Here is a 23,555-nt window from a genome sequence, read left to right on the forward strand (position 1 = left end):
CGCAGTTGCAAATGAGAACTTGTTCTCAACTAGCCTACCTGGTTAAATAAAGGTGAAATAAATTAAAAATTAAAAAAAACATACAAGACCACTGATAATCTCCCTCGATCTGGGGCTCCACGCAAGATCTCACCCCGTGGGGTCAAAATGATCACAAGAACGGTGAGCAAAAATCCCAGAACCACACGGGGGGACCTAGTGAATGACCTGCAGAGAGCTGGGACCAAAGTAACAAAGCCTACCATCAGTAACACACTACGCCGCCAGGGACTCAAATCCTGCAGTGCCAGACGTGTCCCCCTGCTTAAGCCAGTACATGTCCAGGCCCGTCTGAAGTTTGCTAGAGAGCATTTGGATGATCCAGAAGAAGATTGGGAGAATGTCAGATGAAACCAAAATAGAACTTTTTGGTAAAAACTCAACTCGTTGTGTTTGGAGGACAAAGAATGCTGAGTTGCATCCAAAGAACACCATACCTACTGTGAAGCATGGGGGTGGAAACATCATGCTTTGGGGCTGTTTTTCTGCAAAGGGACCAGGACGACTGATCCGTGTAAAGGAAAGAATGAATGGGGCCATGTATTGTGAGATTTTGAGTGAAAACCTCCTTCCATCAGCAAGGCCATTGAAGATGAAACGTGGCTGGGTCTTTCAGCATGACAATGATCCCAAACGCACCGCCCGGGCAACGAAGGAGTGGCTTCGTAAGAAGCATTTCAAGGTCATGGAGTGGCCTAGCCAGTCTCCAGATCTCAACCCCATAGAAAATCTTTGGAGGGAGTTGAAAGTCCGCGTTGCCCAGCAACAGCCCCAAAACATCACTGCTCTAGAGGAGATCTGCATGGAGGAATGGGCCAAAATACCAGCAAAAGTGTGTGAAGACTTACAGAAAACGTTTGACCTCTGTCATTGCCAACAAAGGGTATATAACAAAGTATTGAGAAACTTTTGTTATTGACCAAATACTTATTTTCCACCATAATTTGCAAGTAAATTCATTAAAAATCCTACAATGTGATTTTATGGAGAAAAAAAATTCTCATTTTGTCTGTCATAGGTACACTTCAACTATGATGAAAATTACAGGCCTCATCTTTTTAAGTGGGAGAACTTGCACAATTGGTGGCTGACTAAATACTTTTTTGCCCCACTGTATATAGGTATCTGTGACCAACAGATGCATATCTGTATTCCCAGTCATGAGAAATCCATAGATTAGGGCCTCATGAATTTATTTAAATTGACTGCTTTCATTATGTGAACTGTAACTCAGTAAAATCTTAAAAAATATTACATGTTATGTTTTATTTTTGTTCGAGTGTAGTAATACAATGCATTAACAGAAATTATTGTAACCAGATGACAGGGATTAACGGTACATTTACTACAGGTAAAATTGATTAAAAAAATAAACAAAGGGCAAACAATTCCCACAATGAATGCACAAGATTTGGCAGGAGACAGCTGAGTGCATCCTGGGGAGAGACGCCTATAGGCTATCATCGCCACACCTTGTCTCAACATTTAAAAGTTATACTCAAGACACTTCTTCACACACAGTTTCGATGCTTTTCACTGACAGCCGCAACTTAATCAGCTAGACTTTCTGCCACACGCGCCGCCTTTTGAAAGACTTCCTCATCATATGCCATTTCTCTCCTGTTCTATTGATATCAACTTTCTTTCGTTGTCCAGGAGCCGAAGACACAATCCTAGTCATATCAACCCATCCTAGTTGTTGCATCTTTAGGTTCCCCCTCTAAGGTTCTAACAGATTTGTCATATACTGCTGGCATCAGGTGCAGTGTTTTAGAATGGTGTTTTCCTGCAAATTGAATTTTGGCAAATCTTTAAATTGTTTTGTCTGCTTCATTACAGGAGTGTTCTGTTAAGATGCATTACCATAATGTAAATGTGGTTTCTGTCATTCTGAACACCGTGGGTGGACGCTCTAATGGGTTACTCACCCAGTGCATATGGTCCTGGTACATTTCTCAAATGGACAGTAAATTGAAATCTTCCAGAACACGTTGTCACGCGCCACTTTCTTTTTTGAATGGAAACCCCGGTGTGGTGGTTGTGAGCTGGGCAATATGGAAGAAGGAAGAAAAAAACAAATTCACAGAATTATAACAATATATTGAATGAAAAATATTCATATTACCCATTTAAAACTACTACTACTTTAAAAGTTGTAGCTATCAATTGTCCCATCAACAATCACCCATATTAGTACAGTTATTTCATTTCAAGCTTCACCATTTTCTCATAGGACATTATTGGTTATTTATCGTAATGAACAAGTGTGTGTCTGTATGTGTGCAAATTTTTGTTGTATCTTTCAGCCACTTTCTTGAGTGAACTATCACATAAATTACTGCTTCATTAACCTACTGATAGACTAGCACCAATCTCCAGGCCCTATTCCCTCACAAAGGAGTTCCATAGGGCTCTGTTACGAGCCCTCTCCAAGAGTGGAAAATCAACGCTCCGCTTTAACTGGCACATGAAAAACCAGTGAACCGTAAACCAGCCTTCTCTCATTATCCTTTTACTCTTTGTGTTTTTAATACGTCGTCGCCCTACTTTACACGCCAGGTGCTTTGGGAGTGCGATACAGGCCTTGTAAAGGGAATACACTGGTGGCCAACTCTACATGTTTGCTGAACATGGTGAGACTCATTGGAAAACTTTAGTTGGCCAATGGTTTCAGTGTTTTGCAAGTGTAGTTTGCTTTTATTTTAGACTCTCTTAAACCCACTCCTCAGTCCACATTATTAAGGGGACATGCAATTCTAGAGTTTTTTATTAAATGGGACACGGACTACACACACACACACACACAGTTAGACGTGAGGTCATGGCTAATAAAAGCTGGGAGGAAAGTGGCTGTCTACTGACACAGACCTGTTTAGACAGACGACACTCGCTTTGACCCAATACACACTGGTCTATCCAAATAAATGTGTGTATGTAAGAGCGAGCAAGGGAGCAAAGTTTTGTTTAGCTTAGATCTGTACAGCTGACTGTGATGTGCCATAGAGCGTTGTCTGAGTGCAGGGCCTTGAGGAACCCATCCTTTTTTAAATTATAGTGGTTGGAGCTGTTTGCACTAAGCCCATCCTGTCCGATTCTAGCCGTGTGCTTTTTCTTTTCTCCAGAAATCAAACTGATGTCTGTCTTCCTTCTCCAGGTCAGATGTACCAGTACCAGGCCCCAGGTGGATACCCACCCCAGCAGCCAGCACCACAGCAGCAGTATGGCATGCAGTACCCTGGTAAGACACACTCATTCCTCATCACTCTTTCCTTTAGAAAAGGTCCAAGAAGGACAGGCTAATCTTATAAAAATGGCCCAGAGCTTCACAGAAATGATGCTATGAATGAGAAATGGATCACAACGAAAAGTTATACTCTACTTCTCTCCCCAACTCGGTCTCGCTCTCTCAGCAGGATACACCCCCCAGCCTGGGGCCCCGCAACCTGGCGGCCCTCAGCCCCAACAGCAGCAACCTTTCCAGAACTACCCTGCCCCCACCTCCCAGGCCCCCGCGCCTGGCCAGACCCCAGCCCCCGGCTTCCAGGGAGGCCAACAGCAGGCTCCTCCACCTCAGGGTGCACAGCAGTACCCCCCAGGGGTCTTCCCTCCCCAAAACTACACCTCCCAGGCCAACCAGCCTGCCAACTACAGCCTGCCCTCAGGCTCCCAGCCCCAGCCTAGCCAGGGTTACCAGCCCCGTCCCGGCTACACCCCTACCCCCAGTAGCAACGTCACCCCCCCTCCTGGGGTGTCAAACCCCTACGCCCGCAACCGCCCCCCCTTCGGCTCGGGTTACGCCCAGCCTGGTCCCGGGTACCGGTAAAAGAGGGGAGGGAACGGGGAATGTTATCCACCCACCCCTCCCTTGCGTGTCCTGGCTGTTAGGCTTGGGTTCGGTAAACATGGTCTGCTAATCTGTCCATCCCTCTCAGTCCTCAGATATTGAGGAGTGTATATCCCAAACAAGCTACAAACCCTCAGTCTGATCGTCTGTTTGTATTCTGTCTCGCCCCTTCACCCCACTCACACACACACACAGATACCGATGTGTTATGGCCCTGCTGTATGACACACAATGTACTCTAATAGAGCTGGGACGATAAACCAAAAATTATCAACACTGACCATTTATCGAGGACATTTTACTGATATCAATAACCACAATAAGTAGCCTATACTAGAGAAATGTGAAGTTTGAAATTAAATAAGTTTGCTAATAAGGGCTATTGCCAACATTACTTTTGATAGTTACAACATTTTAAAGTTGTAGTAGTAGTTAAAATAGGTAAAATACAGAAGTAGACTTACGGGTGCACATTAATGTTCTAAACTTATCGTTCTATTAATCGTTATTGTGATAATTCAGTAATTTATCGTAATATGGATTTGTGTCCGTATCGCCCAGCTCTAAGCCCCACCCTCACTCTCCAGCCCTGTGTTGTCATTGTGAACATGTAGTCAGTCTGTAAGTACACTCACCTGGAAAGACTAAAACAGGCTGGTGTATGAAAGCTGTTTATATTCTTTTCACACATTTTATTTTGCTAGTCTGACATCTGTAATGCATACATGCATCTGTATACGCTGGTCAACCGAGGACGTTGATTCGTATTGTATTTAACTGGTTTTGGGATAGACAGTAGTTTGCGGAAGCGCGTCTACAGATGTGTGTATGAGAGACTAGTGAAAGTGTTCAACCTTTTTTTAAATGTTATATAATTTGTTTTCCTCACCGCCATGTTGGTATTGTGATGTGTCATGGAATCTGCCCTTTGGTTGAGAACACTAGCTGGGTGTTGAATTATGGGAGGGGGTAGTTTTGATCCTCCAGAAGAATCCTACCATGTTTAGCCTCTTAAATCACCTCATTGTTTATTGCTCTTTATTTTCCTCACTGGTTTGTACTAATATCAATCAGAAATTCCACCTTGAAGTGACATTTAGTTTATGTATGAACTAGCATTTTCTCTGGAACCTAATAAAGGCTTTGAAACCCAGCTTGAAGTTTTGTCTGTCTTTGTTTTTGATTCTTTCCCTCTCTCCCTCCCCTCACACTGTGGTTTGTGAGTTCACGGCTCCGTGTTAAGCTTAGCTTTCGAGAGCCTTTCCTCTCCCATCTAGGTGGATTTGGAAAAGTGTGGTAATGCTGGTGTTGCTGTTTTGTTTTTCTAATCAGGCATTGTGGTTGGCTGGGATGTGTGGTGGGGAAAATGTGCTTGGTCCCTCAGCTCTGCCTGTCTTTAGTCAACTAATGGCCAAAAGAGTGAAATGTGTTGTTTTAGTGTGTGTGTGTCCACTTGCTAATGCTATGACCATATGAACACCACACATACAGATATGCACAATGCATTTACAACAGTCAGAGCAGTAGTAAAAAAATAACCATACTTAAGGATTTATTGTAGAAAATAGATACAGGAATGGTTGTACATATCTGAAACAAAAATACAATTTTCTGTTCAACACTAACATAACAATTGGGATTGAAAATAACACCTGCAGCTATACACAATGTAAAACAATCTTAATTTGGTTGTTGGTTTCCACAAAAAAGAAGCCTTTATTGACATGGTTGTCTCATTTAAACTCAAACAGGTTGGTCCAAATGTAGCAAAAGATTGCAAGGCTAAAGACAAAGGGTGTCATTGGTGAGATGAGAATCAGAATGTTGTAGATGGATGTACTGTATAAAACGGACATTTCCTCATTGTACATACACAACACATTTCTATTTGAACATTCTGTGATGTTGCACCCTCCTGAACAGGCTCCAGAGGTGGAAAATTTGGGTCACTTCCAATGTGCATCAGTCCACATAACATTACATTCCTGGCACATTCTCTAAATTGAAATGACTCCAGATGAGTTAGAAATGTGTTAAAGAACAAAGTATCCCTTATGCTGTTCTTTCCAACTGAGCCCTTGAATCTTACAAGGCCTCAGTTTCTGATGCTCGTTTCTCTTATTTGGTCGTTCATTGGCTACAGATCCCATTCAGGTGTTTTTCCAAGTGCTTGACACACATGAAGTCAGTAGAACCACCTTGCAATACAAACTTTGTTGGGAGTTCAGAAATATTGTTCTGTATATTACCTTGTAAATAATGGACTAAGTAGTGGCAATTTACCGGTAGAAATACAAAAAAATGGTTTATGAAATTTTTCTAAGATAATAAAATTTCAAATTTTTCGGTTGCTAGAGGCGCGACCCAGTTGTTCATTCTATAAGTTCCGTTGCCATGCTCGCTGGCAATGTTCTTGTCCCAACTAGCTACGGTTAACAGTCACGACGTCTGCAGCCAGAATAACAGCAGAGTAGCTGCATTTGTGTTTGTTTACATAAAAGCAGAAGTTCTGTATTTTACCTTGGAAATAATGGACGACGCAGCGGGAAGATGCGGAGCCGAGTACGTTCGCGGAGTTCATTTTTCCCTTGTCATGCTGTGTCATCCGTTATTTCCAAGGTAATGTACAGAACGGAGGCATTTATCCCACTTATACCGCAGTTGCCAAAGAAAACAATACTAAAACACAGATTTACTGGTAGAAATACAGAAAAATGGTTGATTTCATTTTTCTAAGAGAATTACACTTTAATATTTTGGTTGCTAGAGGCGCGACCCAGTTTGTTTGATATTGATGGGTGCGCCACAGTTGTTCATTCTATATGTTCCGTTGCCATGCTCGCTGGCAATGTTCTTGTCCCTTGCTTGCTAGCTAGCCAACTAGCTACGGTTAACACCGTCACCTCTGCAGCCAGAATAACAGTTAAGTAGCTGCATTTGTGTTTGTTTAAGCTGTTTTCTATTTAAATTAATTTTGATGCATCCATAACAATGAGCTGATACCAGATTTTGCCTGGCATAGCTAGAAAAGTTTGCCTTCTCGTCAGGACACTCACACTGTTCATTATGAGGAGATCACATTGATATCAAACAATAGGCTAGAAGCTAGCTAAGTACAGTGCATTCAAAAAGTATTCAGACCTCTTGACTTTTTCCACATTTTGTTACGTTACAGCCTTTTGTCATTATGGGGTATTGTGTGTAAATTGATGAGAAAAAACAATAATTTAGTCAATTTTATAAGTCTGTAACTTAACAAAATGTGAAAAAATTCAAGGGGTCTGAATACTTTCCGAATGCACTGTAGTTTGTTGCTAGTAAACCTTTCACCAAATTCAAAAATATCAGTTGCTGAAAACAACGGGTCAAACGAGAAACGTGGGAGGATTTGACAGCATAGCTCCACTTGCGTCATGACTGCAACAGTAGGGACCACAGAAATTCATGTTCACATCACTCACCGGTGGTTATTACTAGGCAATTCAAAATCAAATACAAATTCAGTATAATTGTAGGCCAACTCTAAATTTGTTAATTTTAGGCTAGACCAATTATGTACCAAATGTCTTAAATCAGTATTTATTTTATCTTTTTGGTCAGGGGGCCGGAACATAATTACAAATTTGTAGACAGCAAATTGCCCGCAAGAAGGGTAAACAGATATATTTGACCAAAACATAATAATTTCAACCCTTGCTTTCATTTGTATGCGATCACATGTCTCTCTATTATGTGTGGGAATACTTTGGAACCGATTGCCAAAATTAAAATCACTTGGAGCTGATTTGCTGTTTTTAGTATTTTATGTCCTCCCCAAACATTGGGGCTTTGGCTTATAAACTCAGCAAAAAAAGAAACGTCCCTTTTTCAGGACCCTGTCTTTCAAAGATAATTCGTAAAAATCCAAATAACTTCACAGATCTTCATTGTAAAGGGTTTAAACACTGTTCCCCATGCTTGTTCAATGAACCATAAACAATTAATGAACATGCACCTGTGGAATGGTCGTTAAGACACTAACAGCTTACAGACACTAGGCAATTAAGGTCACAGTTATGAAAACTTAGGACACTAAAGAGGCCTTTCTACTGACTCTGAAAACACCAAAAGAAAGATGCCCATGGTCCCTGCTCATCTGCGTGAACGTGCCTTAGGCATGCTGCAAGGAGGCATGAGGACTGCAGATGTGGCCAGGGAAATAAATTGCAATGTCCCTACTGTGAGACGCCTAAGACAGAGCTATATGGAGACAGGACGGACAGCTGATCGTCCTCGCAGTGGCAGACCACGTGTAATAACCCCTGCACAGGAGCAGTACATCCTAACATCACACCTGCGGGACAGGTACAGGATGGCAACAACAACTGCCCGAGTTACACCAGGAACGCACAATCGCTCATCCTGACATGACCCTCCAGCATGAACACTGACATTCCTGTCAATCACGCGCAGCCATACTACTCGTTCTGTGCGTGATTTTCTGCAAGACAGGAATGCCAGTGTTCTGCCATGGCCAGCGAAGAGCCCGGATCTCAAACCCATTGAGCACGTCTGGGACCTGTTGGATCGGAGGGTGAGGGCTAGGGCCATTCCCCCCAGAAATGTCAGGGAACTTGCAGGTGCCTTGGTGGAAGAGTGGGGTAACATTTCACAGTAAGAACTGGCAAATCTAGTGCAGTCCATGAGGAGGAGATGCACTGCAGTACTTAATGTAGCTGGTGGCCACACCAGATACTGACTGTTACTTTGATTTTGACCCCCCCTTTGTTCAGGGACACATTATTCAATTTCTGTTAGTCATATGTCTATGGAACTTGTTCCGTTTATGTCTCAGTTGTTGAATCTTGTTATGTTCATACACATATTTACACATGTTAAGTTTGCTGAAAATAAATGCAGTTTACAGTGAGAGGACATTTCTTTTTTTGCTGGGCCAGGGAAATAAATTGCAATGTCCCTACTGTGAGACGCCTAAGACAGAGCTATATGGAGACAGGACGGACAGCTGATCGTCCTCGCAGTGGCAGACCACGTGTAATAACCCCTGCACAGGAGCAGTACATCCTAACATCACACCTGCGGGACAGGTACAGGATGGCAACAACAACTGCCCGAGTTACACCAGGAACGCACAATCGCTCATCCTGACATGACCCTCCAGCATGAACACTGACATTCCTGTCAATCACGCGCAGCCATACTACTCGTTCTGTGCGTGATTTTCTGCAAGACAGGAATGCCAGTGTTCTGCCATGGCCAGCGAAGAGCCCGGATCTCAAACCCATTGAGCACGTCTGGGACCTGTTGGATCGGAGGGTGAGGGCTAGGGCCATTCCCCCCAGAAATGTCAGGGAACTTGCAGGTGCCTTGGTGGAAGAGTGGGGTAACATTTCACAGTAAGAACTGGCAAATCTAGTGCAGTCCATGAGGAGGAGATGCACTGCAGTACTTAATGTAGCTGGTGGCCACACCAGATACTGACTGTTACTTTGATTTTGACCCCCCCTTTGTTCAGGGACACATTATTCAATTTCTGTTAGTCATATGTCTATGGAACTTGTTCCGTTTATGTCTCAGTTGTTGAATCTTGTTATGTTCATACACATATTTACACATGTTAAGTTTGCTGAAAATAAATGCAGTTTACAGTGAGAGGACATTTCTTTTTTTGCTGAGTTTATATAGGCCTACATGCGTAAGCTCTAATATGCATGTGGGTGTTTTGAATTAGTCATCACCTTAGAAAGCGCTGTCCATTTCGTTGTGTTAGGCTTTGAAATAACATCCACAACAACCATGTTTTCCACTCAGTTTCAACCTGTTGTTGAACTTCTTTCTTCAAATTGATCATCATAGTGAGGTGAGATTTAAAAGCATCATGCTGTTCTGATGATAAGTGTTGTGATTTTTGATTTCATTTGCATTCATGACAGAGTGGTTAGAGGGACAATAGAGTCCTGATCACCAGGCCATTAGTGACCTGTTGATCATTAGCGAGTTGGGTACTTCTAACACATGTCCAGAGTGCATAAGAGGAGAATACCTAGGATTTTACTGCAGTCCTGACTCATGACTGCCGGTGTGGCGATAATAATCACCTCAACAGCCCTACTCACCACGTTAGATCATCAGATGCTCCAAAATATATGTCTCTGCATAAACAAATCAATGCTAGCTAGCTATGTTTTTCCTTGTTGGACCTGCATTTACAATGTATCCAATTTCCGTTAGTGTGGTTGATGGTTTAGCTCTCTGTAACTTTGTAGCAAGTACGGTCTGCATGTGTAGGCGAATATTGCGTCATGATTGCAAGGTGTCCTGATATCTTTTCCAGCTGTCCCGTTATGTTTTTTATGTCCATTTTAGAATGCCCTTCTAGCATATCAGAAACAAGTATTCAACAATGCTGTGGTAAAATATAAATAATAATTTCATATTGTGCAAACCGCAACAGTCAATCCTACAGGACCAATCAAGAAAGGGTATTGAGTATGTGTGTATGAGTGACGAATTTAGTGTGTGTGTGCGTGTGTAATGCTTTCTTTTTTTGCAGAGGCTTTTGTGTTATAGCAACCCTTTTAGCAGACTGGCTAATATAAACCACAAGAAACATTGAATGACAACTGCTTGATAAATAACATCATACACGTTATTACATTTTTAGGGAGCCAGCTTCCCAACAGTTTCCGGCGTTCATATGTAACCTCTTGAAGCACTCTGAAATACCTTTATCAACTTCTCTTCCATTTTTACAGGTTTTGAGTACTGCCTCATGTCGTGTTTGATAAATAGTGAGATGAGACTTAGGGCTCGGTTCAATCTGTAAAGCTGAAGAGTAACAGACTCCGTGATGGAAATTTAAAGGTCATTTTGGATTTAGCCGACATAAGCAGTGTTTATCGTAAAAGCAGTCTCTGCTAAAGCAGGAACATTGCCTTTAAATTTCAATCACACTGGAAAGCTGAACTTCCGTAATGCGGATTGAATAGATCCCCTAAGGAGATATGACAAAAGAACTCAGAGTTCCATGACAAGGTATGGTCCTGTACACTTTTATACAATGGAATGTGAGCCATCACCATCTGACAGACAGATGCATCTCCATGGTAACATACTGACGCAGTCTCCATGGTAACAAGAGGGAGAAGCCCACCTCAAGGGCCACTGAGACCTCCACAGTCCTCCTCCTCTCACCCTGGTGAGATCATCATTCTTCCAGTCAGGCATCTTCCTGGCCACCCCTCTGGTGGAGGGGTCTTACCATTTCCCAGGTATGGGTGTTCCGCACTCGTACCAGCCAACGTAGGTGGCGTGCGAGTTCCCTCCGATCTCGCCGAAGTTGACCGGTTCCTGGCGCATAGCCCGGTAGAAGCCTGAGACAATAGAGCAGAGGGAATATGAGAACCCTTCTTTTACAAATGGTTTGGAATGTGAATGGTCTTTTAACATAGTCTAGAGATCAGTGTTTCCCATAGTTAACTCTGAAACAGCAAACTTCAGTAGTCATTGAAAAGTGACCAAGAACCGTGGTCATGGGCACCTGTACATGTGTCTACGTTTCTTTCCCAGTAATGTCTCTAACGGGTTCCAGTATTTGGCCCAGTACTCTACCTGATCGGCTGGGTAGCTGGTCGGCCAATAGCTGGCTGCCTGTTTGTCCGTCCAGGAAAGAATCTACAAACTGGCAGTGGTCCTCCCCATGACCAGTCTGGTCCCCGATGTTGTAGAACTTGCCTGCACAAGGTCAGAGGTCAAAGGTTATGGCTCTGGTTAGTTAAACCTTGTTCAAAATTCCAATGTAACATATGAACTCTTCATATACGTACATGCACAGATACAAGGTATAGTATAGACAGTAAAACATAGACAAACACTCTTACTATACTATACTGACCGGTGAGCGAGTCGCTCATGTAGATCTTGTATCTAAGGGAGTTGCACAGCTGAATGCCCACAAACTTGCGGTACCAGGTCCTCTTCACATACTGCTTCCCGTTACACTCCGAGTAGGAATCTGCCTTGAAGGGGAACTGTGTCCAGATAGCATCTTTACCTGGAGGGAGCAGAGAAAACAAGATCTAAGGATTGATATGATAGGCACAGAGAATAGGATACAAACTAGGGAGGAAAGATGTGTGAACATGACATACTGAGACTTACCTGAGACATTCTCACTCACCCGAGGGTCCGCTATAGAGGAGAGAGAGTAAAAGAGAGAAGGCATCGTTAGTCACACATCAGTCCATTATTACCACATTAATACAGTAATAGAACAATACTCACCCTTGGGAAATAAAGGATAATATTAAAACCATGGTTCAGATTACAACAAAAACACATCACATTGTTCTAGTTAGCACATAAAACGTTGTGTCTCCCAGGGATTTCACTACAGGGTAAAGAACCATTGGACCAATCACTTCTCTATTATTGCTATCACCACAGGGTTGGACATTAGCCCAGCCCAGTCCCATCAGTGGAGTCGTATTACTGTTTAGACACAATGTTGCTTTGGATCAAATTAGCTCATTGAGTTGATCGAGTATTTTAGTGTGCATAACGGATATGATATGACTACGAAAATATGGTCCATCTGTAACTATTATGTGACTATGACTTGGGCCAAGAGTTTTCCCTGACCATGAGGGCTTAAACTCTAAGCCTATCAATGTCCAATATGATCAGGTCCCTATACACTCCCTTTGCAAAGTTGCACCCTGGCGTTAGCTCTCCATCTCTTCCTGGAGGCTAGTGTGGGTTGTGTATGGGAGTAGGGTAGTGGAGGCTCCTCAGAGGAGGAAGTGGATTCATCCTCAGTGAATTTCTTTTTTTTTTAAATAGTGAAACATTACTAAAAACTATACTAAATATGTTCAGGTCACCAAATAATTGACGAAAACACACTATTTTGCAATGAAGGTCTACAGTAACCTCATCAGCACTCTGTTGGGTAGCACCATGGTGTAGCTGGAGGACAGCTAGCTTCTGTCCTACTCTGGGTACATTGAGTTCAATACAAAACCTAGGAGACTCATGGTTCTCACCCCCTTCCATAAACTTACACTGTAATTATGACAACTTCCGGAGGATGTCCTCCAACCTATCAGAGCTCTTGCAGCATGAACTGACATGTTGTTCACCCAATCAAAGGATCAGAGAATGAATCTTGTACTGAAATCATAAGCTACAGCTAGCTAGCACTGCAGTGCATAAAATGTGCCGATTAGTTGACTCAAAAAGAGAGAAAGACAATAGTTGAACAGTTTAAAAAAATGAATTTCTTCCAAAATGAAAAAGCGAGAGAGAGATTTGGTTTTAAAAAAGTATGAAAATTGTATGCACTCACTAGTGGAAGTCACTCTGGATAAAAGCGTCTGCTAAATGACTAAAAATAGGTAGCAAGCAGCTAACTATTTACACACATCTATTAGCTAAAGGCTAAGATGTCCTATTAACAAGTGACTAATTTGCGGCACATCTGGAAAGCTATCAGGGATCCTGTTAGATACGTCACTTAGAGGCTAAGCCAGGCTAATGCAAAGTATTACAATTGAAACAGTCGGTGTGGTTGCTGATTGATGATTGACTTTTACTAATTCACCAGCACAGCTAATGGGGCTCTACGATGCTAACGGTGGGAATTGTGGTCCTAGGTCTAGACACTGATCTAAGGTCAGTTTTGCCTTCTTTCTATCAACGCTTCAGTGCTAGATGATATCAGATCTGCGTTAGCAGACATCCACATAGCAGTTGTTTTGCCGGTGTTGGATGTCACGTTCCTGACCTGTTTTCTGTTAGTTTTTTATGTGTTAGCTGGTCAGGACGTGAGTTTGGGTGGGCAGTCTATGTTTTCTGTTTCTATGTTGGTTAATGGGTACCTAATATGGTTCTCAATTAGAGGCAGGTGGTTTTCATCTCCTCTGATTGAGAATCATATTAAGGTAGGTGTTTTCACTTTGTTGGTCGTGGGTGGTTGTCTCCTGTGTTAGTGTCTGTCTATGTTGCACCATACGGGACTGTTTCGGTTTGTTTGTTCATTTTGTTCGTTCGGTTTTTATGTAGTCATTTCCCTGTTCGTGCGTTCTTCGTGTTACATGTAAGTTCTTACGTCCAGGTCTGTCTACATTCGTTTTGTTATTTTGTTAGTTTATTCAAGTATAGTTCGTTTTTGTCTTTGTTGTTTTGTCGTGTCTAAATAAATATCATGTCAAAGTATCACGCTGCGTCTTGGTTCAATCCATGCTCCTCCTCTTCGGATGAAGAGGAGGAGGAGAACCGTTACAGAACCACCCACCCTACCAGAACCAAGCAGCGGAAATTCGAGCAGCGGCCAAGTAAGCAGGACTCGTGGACTTGGGAGGAAGTATTGGAGGAAAAAGGACACTGGGCGCATATTGGGGAATATCGCCGCGCTCGTGAGGAGATGGAGGCAGCGAGAGCCCAAGAGCGTTGGTATGAGGAGGCAGCAAGGAGACGTGGCTGGAAGCCCGAGAAGAAAGGCCAAAAATTTCTTGGGAGGGGGCTAAGAGGTAGTGAGCCGAGGGCAGGTAGGAGACCTGCGCCCACTTCCCAGGCTTACCGTGGAGAGCGGGAGTACGGGCAGACACCGTGTTACGCAGTAGAGCGCACGGTGTCTCCTGTACGTGTGCATAGCCCGGTGCGGGTTATTCCACCTCCCCGCACTGGTAGGGCTAGATTGGGCATTGAGCCAGGTGTCATGAGGCCGGCTCAACGCGTCTGGTCTCCAGTGCGTCTTCTCGGGCCGGCATTCATGGCACCAGCCTTACGCATGGTGTCCCCGGTTCGCCTACATAGCCCGGTGCGGGTTATTCCACCTCCCCGCACTGGTCGGGCGACGGGGAGTATTCAGCCAGGTAAGGTTGGGCAGGCTCAATGCTCAAGGGAGCCAGTACGCCTGCACGGTCCGGTATTTCCGGCGCCACCTCCCCGCCCCAGCCTAGTACCAACAGTGCCTACACCACGCACCAGGCTTCCAGTGCGTTTCCAGAGCCCTGTTCCTCCTCCACGCACTCTTCCTATGGTGCGTGTCTCCAGCCCAGTGCCTCCAGTTCCGGCACCACGCACTAAGCCACCTGTGCGTCTCCAGAGCCCTGTACACACTGTTCCTTCTCCCCGTACTCGTCCTGATGTGCGTGCCCTCAGCCCGGTGCCACCAGTGCCGGTACCACGCACCAGGCAAATAGTACGCTTTGAGAGTCCAGTGTGCCCTCTCCCTGCTCCCCGCACTAGCATGAAGGTGCGTGTCCTTAGCCCGGTGCCTCCAGTTCCGGCACCACGCACCAGGTCTACAGTGCGCCTTATCCGGCCAGAGCCATCCGTCTCCCCAGCGCCATCTGAGCCATCCGTCTCCCCAGCGCCATCTGAGCCATCCGTCTCCCCAGCGCCATCTGAGCCATCCGTCTCCCCAGCGCCATCTGAGCCATCCGTCTCCCCAGCGCCATCTGAGCCATCCGTCTCCCCAGCGCCATCTGAGCCATCCGTCTCCCCAGCGCCGTCTGAGCCATCCGTCTGTCCCGAGCCATTAGAGCCGCCCGTCTGTCCCGAGCCGTCAGAGCCGATAGTCAGTCAGGAGCCGCTAGAGCCATTCGTCAGACAGGATCTGCCAGAGCCGCCAACCAGACAGGATCTGCCAGAGCCGCCAACCAGACAGGATCTGCCAGAGCCGCCAACCAGACAGGATCTGCCAGAGCCGCCAACCAGACAGGATCTGCCAGAGCCGCCAACCAGACAGGATCTGCCAGAGCCGCCAACCAGACAGGATCTGCCAGAGCCGCCAACCAGACAGGATCTGCCAGAGCCGCCAACCAGACAGGATCTGCCAGAGCCGCCAACCAGACAGGATCTGCCAGAGCCGCCAACCAGACAGGATCTGCCAGAGCCGCCAACCAGACAGGATCTGCCAGAGCCGGCAACCAGACAGGATCTGCCAGAGCCGGCAACCAGACAGGATCTGCCAGAGCCGCCAACCAGACAGGATCTGCCAGAGCCGCCAGTGAGCCATGAGCGTCCAGAACCGCCAGCGAGCCATGAGCGTCCAGAACCGCCAGCGAGCCATGAGCGTCCAGAGCCGTCAGCCAGCCATGAGCGTCCAGAGCCGTCAGCCAGCCATGAGCGTCCAGAGCCGTCAGCCAGCCATGAGCGTCCAGAGCCGTCAGCCAGCCATGAGCGTCCAGAGCCGTCAGCCAGCCATGAGCGTCCAGAGCCGTCAGCCAGCCATGAGCGTCCAGAGCCGTCAGCCAGCCATGAGCTTCCAGAGCCGTCAGCCAGCCATGAGCGTCCAGAGCCGTCAGCCAGCCATCAGCGTCCAGAGCCGTCAGCCAGCCATGAGCGTCCAGAGCCGTCAGCCAGCCCAGAGCTGCCATGTATCCAGAACTGCCCCTCAGTCCAGAGCTGTCTCTCTGTCCGGAGCTGCCCTTCAGTCCGGAGTTGCCCCTCTATCCTGAGCTACCTCTCTATCCTGAGCTACCTCTCTATCCTGAGCTACCTCTCTATCTTGAGCTACCTCTCTATCCTGACCTACCTCTCTATCCTGACCTACCTCTCTGTCCTGAGCTACCTTGTCCCGGAGCTGTCCCTTATTTTTGTGTTGCCTCTTATATTAGGTGGGTGGAATAAGAGGGTGGTCATTCTGAGGGGGAGAAGTAAGCTGGGATTGACTATGGTGGGGTGGGGACCTCGCCCAGAGCCTGAGCCACCACCGTGGTCAGATGCCCACCCAGACCCTCCCCTAGACTTTGTGCTGGTGCGCCCGGAGTTCGCACCTTGAGGGGGGGGTTATGTCACGTTCCTGACCTGTTTTCTGTTTTTTATGTGTTAGCTGGTCAGGACGTGAGTTTGGGTGGGCAGTCTATGTTTTCTGTTTCTATGTTGGTTAATGGGTACCTAATATGGTTCTCAATTAGAGGCAGGTGGTTTTCATCTCCTCTGATTGAGAATCATATTAAGGTAGGTGTTTTCACTTTGTTGGTCGTGGGTGGTTGTCTCCTGTGTTAGTGTCTGTCTATGTTGCACCATACGGGACTGTTTCGGTTTGTTTGTTCATTTTGTTTGTTCGGTTTTTATGTAGTCATTTCCCTGTTCGTGCGTTCTTCGTGTTACATGTAAGTTCTTACGTCCAGGTCTGTCTACATTCGTTTTGTTATTTTGTTAGTTTATTCAAGTATAGTTCGTTTTTTGTCTTCGTTGTTTTGTCGTGTCTAAATAAATATCATGTCAAAGTATCACGCTGCGTCTTGGTTCAATCCATGCTCCTCCTCTTCGGATGAAGAGGAGGAGGAGAACCGTTACATTGGAACTGTGTTAGAGCTGCTCCTTGCAGCTCCTTGCGTTACCTTATTGCGGACACTGCCATTGGATGTAAAAAAAAAAAAAATTAAAACACAACCGACATCATATCCGACAAATCCACGTTAGAAGTTCATGCAGGCACGTTACGTTCAAACACTCCAATGTGTGATTCTATTGTCTACACCTCGATTAGATGGTGATAGGTTATAAATTCCCCCATCCAAATGAACATGAAAACATGCATTAGCCTGTCGTTATTTCTATCATCGATAGAGCCTACATTTTCTATTGCCATTTTGAAGTTCTAACGGGGCAGGAATAATATGAAAAAGAGTGGTTTGTGACATACAAGAGCAGCCGCTCACTGATCTGTCAGGTCATACCGCAGTTACACCTCCAACACCGCCAAAACATCCACTATGCGGTTGTCGGCCAACGCGGGTCAACGCTCGATCTGATTGGATCGGGGCCTAATGTTAGGATATGGGAAAGATAAGCTAATTCTAGATCCATCCATGCCCATGGAACTTCTATCTGGAGCTGGCCTCCATTCCGGCTCCATTACATAAGTGTAATCCGATACGTTGGCTGGGCGTCCATTTCCGCTCTATATCTACCTGACTCTGTGTTGAACAACACTGGCTCGCTGGCAGGCCCTTCCCCAAGCTCATTCTTGGGTTTCACTTTGAACTCGTAACTGAAAAAGAAGGGAAAGATAAATAGTCAACACGGTGTCAAGGCGTGCCTAGCTCAGTAAATACCGAAATCTCATTTTTTATATACTTTCAATCCCGAATGCCATGCTGATAGCTTTCTCAGTAAAGGAAACCTTAGTCACTCTTGTTCACCATAATTGTAACTTTTGTGGAGCTTGAGTTTATATTCCACCCATCTCCAACACTGTGACACTTGATATTTTTATTCTCCAGACAGCCTTGAGTGCATCGAGGCCAGTGATTGCTTGTGACCCCATTTCTCTCTCCATTTCCCTCCCTCTCTCTTTCTGTCTTTCTCTCCCCTTCTCTCTTTCACAGACACACACACTAACACTCAATACCTCAAGCGCGCACACACACACACACACACACACACACACACACACACACACACACACACACACACACACACACACACACACACACACACACACACACGCACACACACAATTCTAATGGCTGTTCCATGTGTGATGTTTAGATGGTGGTCTGTGGGCGAGGAAATCCAGCCCAGTGGTAGGTTCTGGTAAATCTGGTTTATACTCTGAAACTGTAGATCCCAGCCAAAACCAAGACCAGGATCCAGCATCATTAATAAACACATTGAGCCTTACCAACCCAACCCCGCTACAGCAAGCCTCCACACACCACATAAAAACAAGCATAGACACACACCTGTTCTCTGGTTTTAGGTTCTCCACTGCAGTGTGAGTCTGGTTGGTGGTCAGGATGGACACCTCTTCTCCATTGGGTCCATGGGTTCTTGAAATGACCTCATACTCTGTCAAAGGGGAAGCAGGAAATCCACACATGGAATCCACACATCCACACACAACATGTTTAATTACATCTTTACAACTTCATATCATACAGATATCCCATCATACAGATGGGATATTAACATAAACATGTGCACAGCAGCATCTTAACGAGGCAAGTATAAACATTTGACACAGGATTCAGAGGATTTGGGTGGGGTTGGCAAGGATTGGCCTCAAAGAAAGCGCTCTGAAAATATGTAGTCTCAAATCTCCACAACTTGTTTTCTTTGTAGAGAGAAATATCCTGATTGAGCACAGATGGAGTTTCATAACGTTATTAAAATACCCATTGTAACAGAGTCTTATGGATTAGGACTTCACTCTTCCATAACCAGGAGTGTTTTATGAACCTCTTTGGGTATGTGCTGCTGCACGCACACACACACACACACGCACGCACGTACACAAACACAAGCACACTTCCCCCTTAACCTGTGGTGTCGTTGTCGGTCTTCTCCCAGTCCAGGATGACGAAGGAGGGGCATCCCTCTACAGTAACCACGGTGAGGTTGGAGGGGGGCAAGCGGGGGGGTGCGGTGACGTTCTGCTCCACCCCCTCCTCCTCAGGGAAGAAGCTGAGGGACTTTGTTATGGAACACGGTTCGTCTGGCTTCTTGTCAGTCTTATAGATCACATGAGGGGCTGCAGGAGAAATTGAAGAATTGGCGTTCAAACAATAATAACTTTAAAGACAGAAGTCTGTAGGATTAGAAAAATATATGCCATTTAGCAGACGCTTTTATCCAAAGCGACGACCATGCGTGCATACATTTTACGTAAGGGTGATTGCGGGAATCGAACCCGTTATCCTGCTGTGGCAAGGCCCATGTTCTACCAACTGAGTTACAGAGGAACACAATTGGATAATGAAAAAGAATGAAAAAATAACTACAGATTTACTTAAATGTATTTCAATGCACTATATTGTAGTGCCACATATTGTATTCCTTCTGCGTTCAAGACACATTAATTACAAATAGGAAATGAATTTAATATTTGTCAAATTCCTATACTTTGCAGCCATTGAAACAAATATCAAACAGCTTATGATCAGGAATAGTTGTATTATTGTTTACATCTCTCACATCAGAGTGGTATACTACAACGCAGTAGAAAGGAGTAAGTAAGCCCAGCCTGGTCTCATAGACTAGACGTAACATAGTAAATGTAAATCTGGGACACTGAAATTAGTATACAATAGGTTTGGTATGGTTACATAACACAAACGGTTACTTAAGGCAAACCGAAAGACCCTTCCCCCAACGCTAACCCTTTAACCTAACTCCTAACCTAGCTAACGTTAGCCACAACAAATTGAAATGTGTAAAATATTGTACATTTTTCAAATTCTTAACATATCATACGAATTGTAATTCGCAACATATCATACTAAATGATATGATAGTTTGTGTGTATGCATTGATATGTAGGCTACGTGTGCCTTTTTTTAAATGTATGTAGTTCTGTCCTTGAGCTGTTCTTGTCTAATGATGTTCTGTATTATGGCATTCTGTATTATGTTTCATGTTTTGAGTGGACCCCAGCAAGAGTAGCTGCTGCTTTTGCAACAGCTAATGGGGATCCTAATAAAATACCAAATGGAGTCCTTCAGATTTACATACAGAATGATACAAAATGCTCTGAGACCAGGTTGGTAAGCCAGCTAACTTGCCTAAATACTATATTATGAAATAACTTTTTATTTTTTTGAAAGATAAGCTTGAAATGAGCATAGTCTAATTGACTCAACAACCAAAAACACTTATCGAAGTTTAGCTTTCTTAACTTCTTATGGCTGCAGGGGCAGTATTGAGTAGCTTGGATGAAAGGTGCCCAGAGTAAACGGCCTGCTCCTCAGTCCCAGTTGCTAATATATGCATATTATTATTAATATTGGATAGAAAACACTCTGAAGTTTCTAAAACTGTTTGAATGATGTCTGTGAGTATAACAGAACTCATATGGCAGGCAAAAACCTGAGAAGAAATCCAAACAGGAAGTGGGAAATCTGAGGTTGGTCGATTTTCAACCCAGCCCTTATTAAATACACAGTGGGATATTGGTTATGTTGCCCTTCCTAAGGCTTCCACTAGATGTCAACCGTCTTTAGAAACTTGAATGAGGCTGCTACTGTGATGTGGGGCCGGATGAGAGCTCTTTGAGTCAGAGGTCTGGCAGAGAGCCAGGTCCTGGTCATGCGCATTTCACATGATAGCGACCTGCATTCCATGGCTTTTCTACAGACAATGGAATTCTCCGGTTGGAACGTTATTGAAGATTTATGATAAAAACATCCTAAAGATTGATTCTATACTTAGTTTGAAATGTTTCTACGACCTGTAATATAACTTTTTGAACTTTTCGTCCGACGTTCGTCTGGACCTGCACGAGCGTTTGGATTTGTGTACTAAACACCCTAACAAAAGTAGCTACTTGGACATAAATAATGGACATTATCGAACAAATCAAACATTTATTGTGGAACTAGGATTCCTGGGAGTGCATTCTGATGAAGATCATCAAAGTTAAGGGAATATTTATAATGTTTTCTGATTTCTGTTGACTCCAACATGGTGGATAATTTTTTGTAAATCTGAGCGGCGTTCTCAGATTATTACATGGTTTGCTTTTTCCGTAAAGTTTTTTTGAAATCTGAAAGGGGCTGCATTAAGGAGAGGTATATCTATAATTCCATGTGTAACAATTGTATTTTCATCAACATTTATGATGAGTATATCTGTAAAATTGATGTGGCTATGCAAAATCACTGGATGTTGTTGGAACTAGTGAACGTAATGCGCCAATGTAAACTCAGATTTTTTTATATAAATATGAACTTTATCAAACAAAACATACATGTATTGTGTAACATGAAGTCCTATGAGTGTCATCTGATGAAGATCATCAAAGGTTAGTGATTCATTCTATCTCTATTTGTGCTTTTTGTGTCTATCTTTGGCGGGAAAAATGGCAGAATTTTTCTGTGACTTGGTGGTGACCTAACATAATCGTTTGTGGTGCTTTCGCTGTAAAGCCTATTTGAAATCGGACACTTTGGTGGGATTAAAAACAAGATTACCTTTAAAATGGAATAAGATACATGTATGTTTGAGGAATTTTAATTATGAGATTTCTGTTGTTTGAATTTGGCGCCCTGCACTTTCACTGGCTGTTGTCATATCGATCCCGTTATCCCGGGATTGCAGCCATAAGAAGTTTTAATGAACCAGAAAATGTGTTGTTTATCAAAATTAGCTTGCTAACTCATTGATCCTGCTTTGTAGTATACCCCTCTGTACTCCATAGACAAGAGCTCTAAGTTAACTGGAGCTCATCCAAGAATCTGGATAGTGAATACAGGCAAGACAATCCAAAACAACTGGCGGTAAAGAGGAAACACGAAAGGTTATTGTTCTCCAGGCTAATGTCCACAGTGATACAATACAACTTTCATTGTCCATTGTCACAGCTCCCTCCTGCACACATCATACAGACACACAGGTGAGAGGAGCACAGGGTCAAGCTGCAGTGCAGTGCGCCTGGATGGAGAGCATGTTGTGGGGTTAAGGGCCTTGCTCAAGGGCCCAACAATAGGGAATTGCTGTTAGGATTATTAGCCCAGTAGCCCTCCAGTTGCAAGATCAATTTCCCCCCTTTTTTACCAGCGCCACACCCGGGATTCCCCGGCCCTGTCCACTGTGAGTTTAATCATGTGGGTTTGTTGAAGACTGTTATAATGCATATGTCCTTACCTACGAAGCGCTTCTTGCCCATGGCGTCCACTTCCGAAGCAGGGAGAGAGCTGAACACAGAGGAGTTGTCACCCGTGGCTACAGAAAGGCGGATGATGAGATTGAGAACCGCAGAGTGAGAAGTTTATGAATAGCATACTGTGATGATGTGTTAGCATTCCCTGGCAGCTCTCTCAGCCAGCTTTGGTCTCTCTCTCTCTCTGAACTCAGATAACCTTTCACACTAACTATTAAACTCAGATGTAGCATGATTCAAACACACACATGGTCACACACATGTACAAACATGAATGCACAAAGACATTATTTATAAAGGAAAGTGCACTCATCACTGAATCTTACCATTCAAGGCCGGGGTGAGGGTTGTGGTCTTTTGCTTGGTGGGCTTAGCCGTGACTAGAGGGAAGGACTTTAAGATGGACGCTTTGTCTCCCTGCTTCAGGTCCATCAGCTTATCTGAGGACAGAACACTGCTCAGTCATGTAAACTACAAATACAGTTATAGTCATCTGCTGCAGACATCACCCAGGTGAATCTGAGTTGTTTTCCTGCTGAGGGAGAAGATATGAAATATGTGTGTTGCATCGTGTTGGTGTTTCGAAAGAGAAGTCAGTCAGAACAACACAAACATACTACATACACACAGGCACACACTCAGACAAACACACGCACGCACGCACGCACGCACGAGAAGTGCAAGGTGCTTTAGAATCTAAATAAAACTTAACTGAGGGAAGGTTGTTAAAATAAAATCATCAAGATGACAGCAAAATTAAGAAGTGCGAAACGTGGAACATTTTGGTAAAGTGTTGCTTTAACAGAAGTCAAAGTATTCAGTAGTCAAAACATTGGTCAGTGTTGCCCTCACCCTTGTCCCCTGATTTCCCCACCAGGTTGGGCCTCTTGTTGACAGGAAGAAAGGGTTGCAGAACTGCAGTGGAGCCTGGGAAATAGAGGCCATGGTAGGGTTAGGAACTGCAACAGCAATGGAGGCTGCTGGAGTGCACTGAAGAGAGCCCTAACTCATAAGTGTTGTTGTTGTGCTTTTGAAAAAGGGGGATATAGAAGAGAGAAG

General features: G+C 44.3%; 2 protein-coding genes across 6 annotated transcripts in view; one reads left to right on the top strand and one right to left on the bottom strand.

The window, feature by feature from the left end:
• LOC139538675 (protein TFG-like) overlaps nucleotides 1-5,036 on the top strand; it is a 28,379-nt gene extending 23,343 nt beyond the window's left edge. For 2 of the 4 annotated variants that reach the window (XM_071341007.1, XM_071341008.1), the window contains exons 7-8: nucleotides 3,194-3,277; nucleotides 3,453-5,036. In XM_071341007.1, coding sequence (XP_071197108.1) covers nucleotides 3,194-3,277; nucleotides 3,453-3,862 — 494 coding nt within the window. In that variant the 3' untranslated portion in view covers nucleotides 3,863-5,036. Of the gene's footprint in view, nucleotides 1-3,193; nucleotides 3,278-3,449 lie in introns of all 4 variants that reach the window. The other 2 variants (XM_071341005.1, XM_071341006.1) reach the window with 1 other exon arrangement.
• Nucleotides 5,037-5,410: 374 nt separating this feature from the next.
• The window catches only part of LOC139538674 (target of Nesh-SH3-like), a 107,834-nt gene continuing 89,689 nt past the window's right edge, over nucleotides 5,411-23,555 (bottom strand). For both annotated transcript variants that reach the window (XM_071341003.1, XM_071341004.1), the window contains 10 exons: nucleotides 23,349-23,423; nucleotides 22,823-22,936; nucleotides 22,481-22,558; nucleotides 19,161-19,370; nucleotides 18,583-18,688; nucleotides 17,809-17,888; nucleotides 12,044-12,073; nucleotides 11,778-11,936; nucleotides 11,495-11,617; nucleotides 5,411-11,256 (listed from right to left, as the gene is read on the bottom strand). In XM_071341003.1, the coding sequence (XP_071197104.1) occupies nucleotides 11,141-11,256; nucleotides 11,495-11,617; nucleotides 11,778-11,936; nucleotides 12,044-12,073; nucleotides 17,809-17,888; nucleotides 18,583-18,688; nucleotides 19,161-19,370; nucleotides 22,481-22,558; nucleotides 22,823-22,936; nucleotides 23,349-23,423 (1,091 nt within the window). In that variant the 3' untranslated portion in view covers nucleotides 5,411-11,140. The remainder of the gene's footprint in view (nucleotides 11,257-11,494; nucleotides 11,618-11,777; nucleotides 11,937-12,043; nucleotides 12,074-17,808; nucleotides 17,889-18,582; nucleotides 18,689-19,160; nucleotides 19,371-22,480; nucleotides 22,559-22,822; nucleotides 22,937-23,348; nucleotides 23,424-23,555) is intronic.

The sequence above is a fragment of the Salvelinus alpinus genome, chromosome 14, assembly GCF_045679555.1.
Source record: "Salvelinus alpinus chromosome 14, SLU_Salpinus.1, whole genome shotgun sequence".
Taxonomy (NCBI): Eukaryota; Metazoa; Chordata; class Actinopteri; order Salmoniformes; family Salmonidae; genus Salvelinus; species Salvelinus alpinus.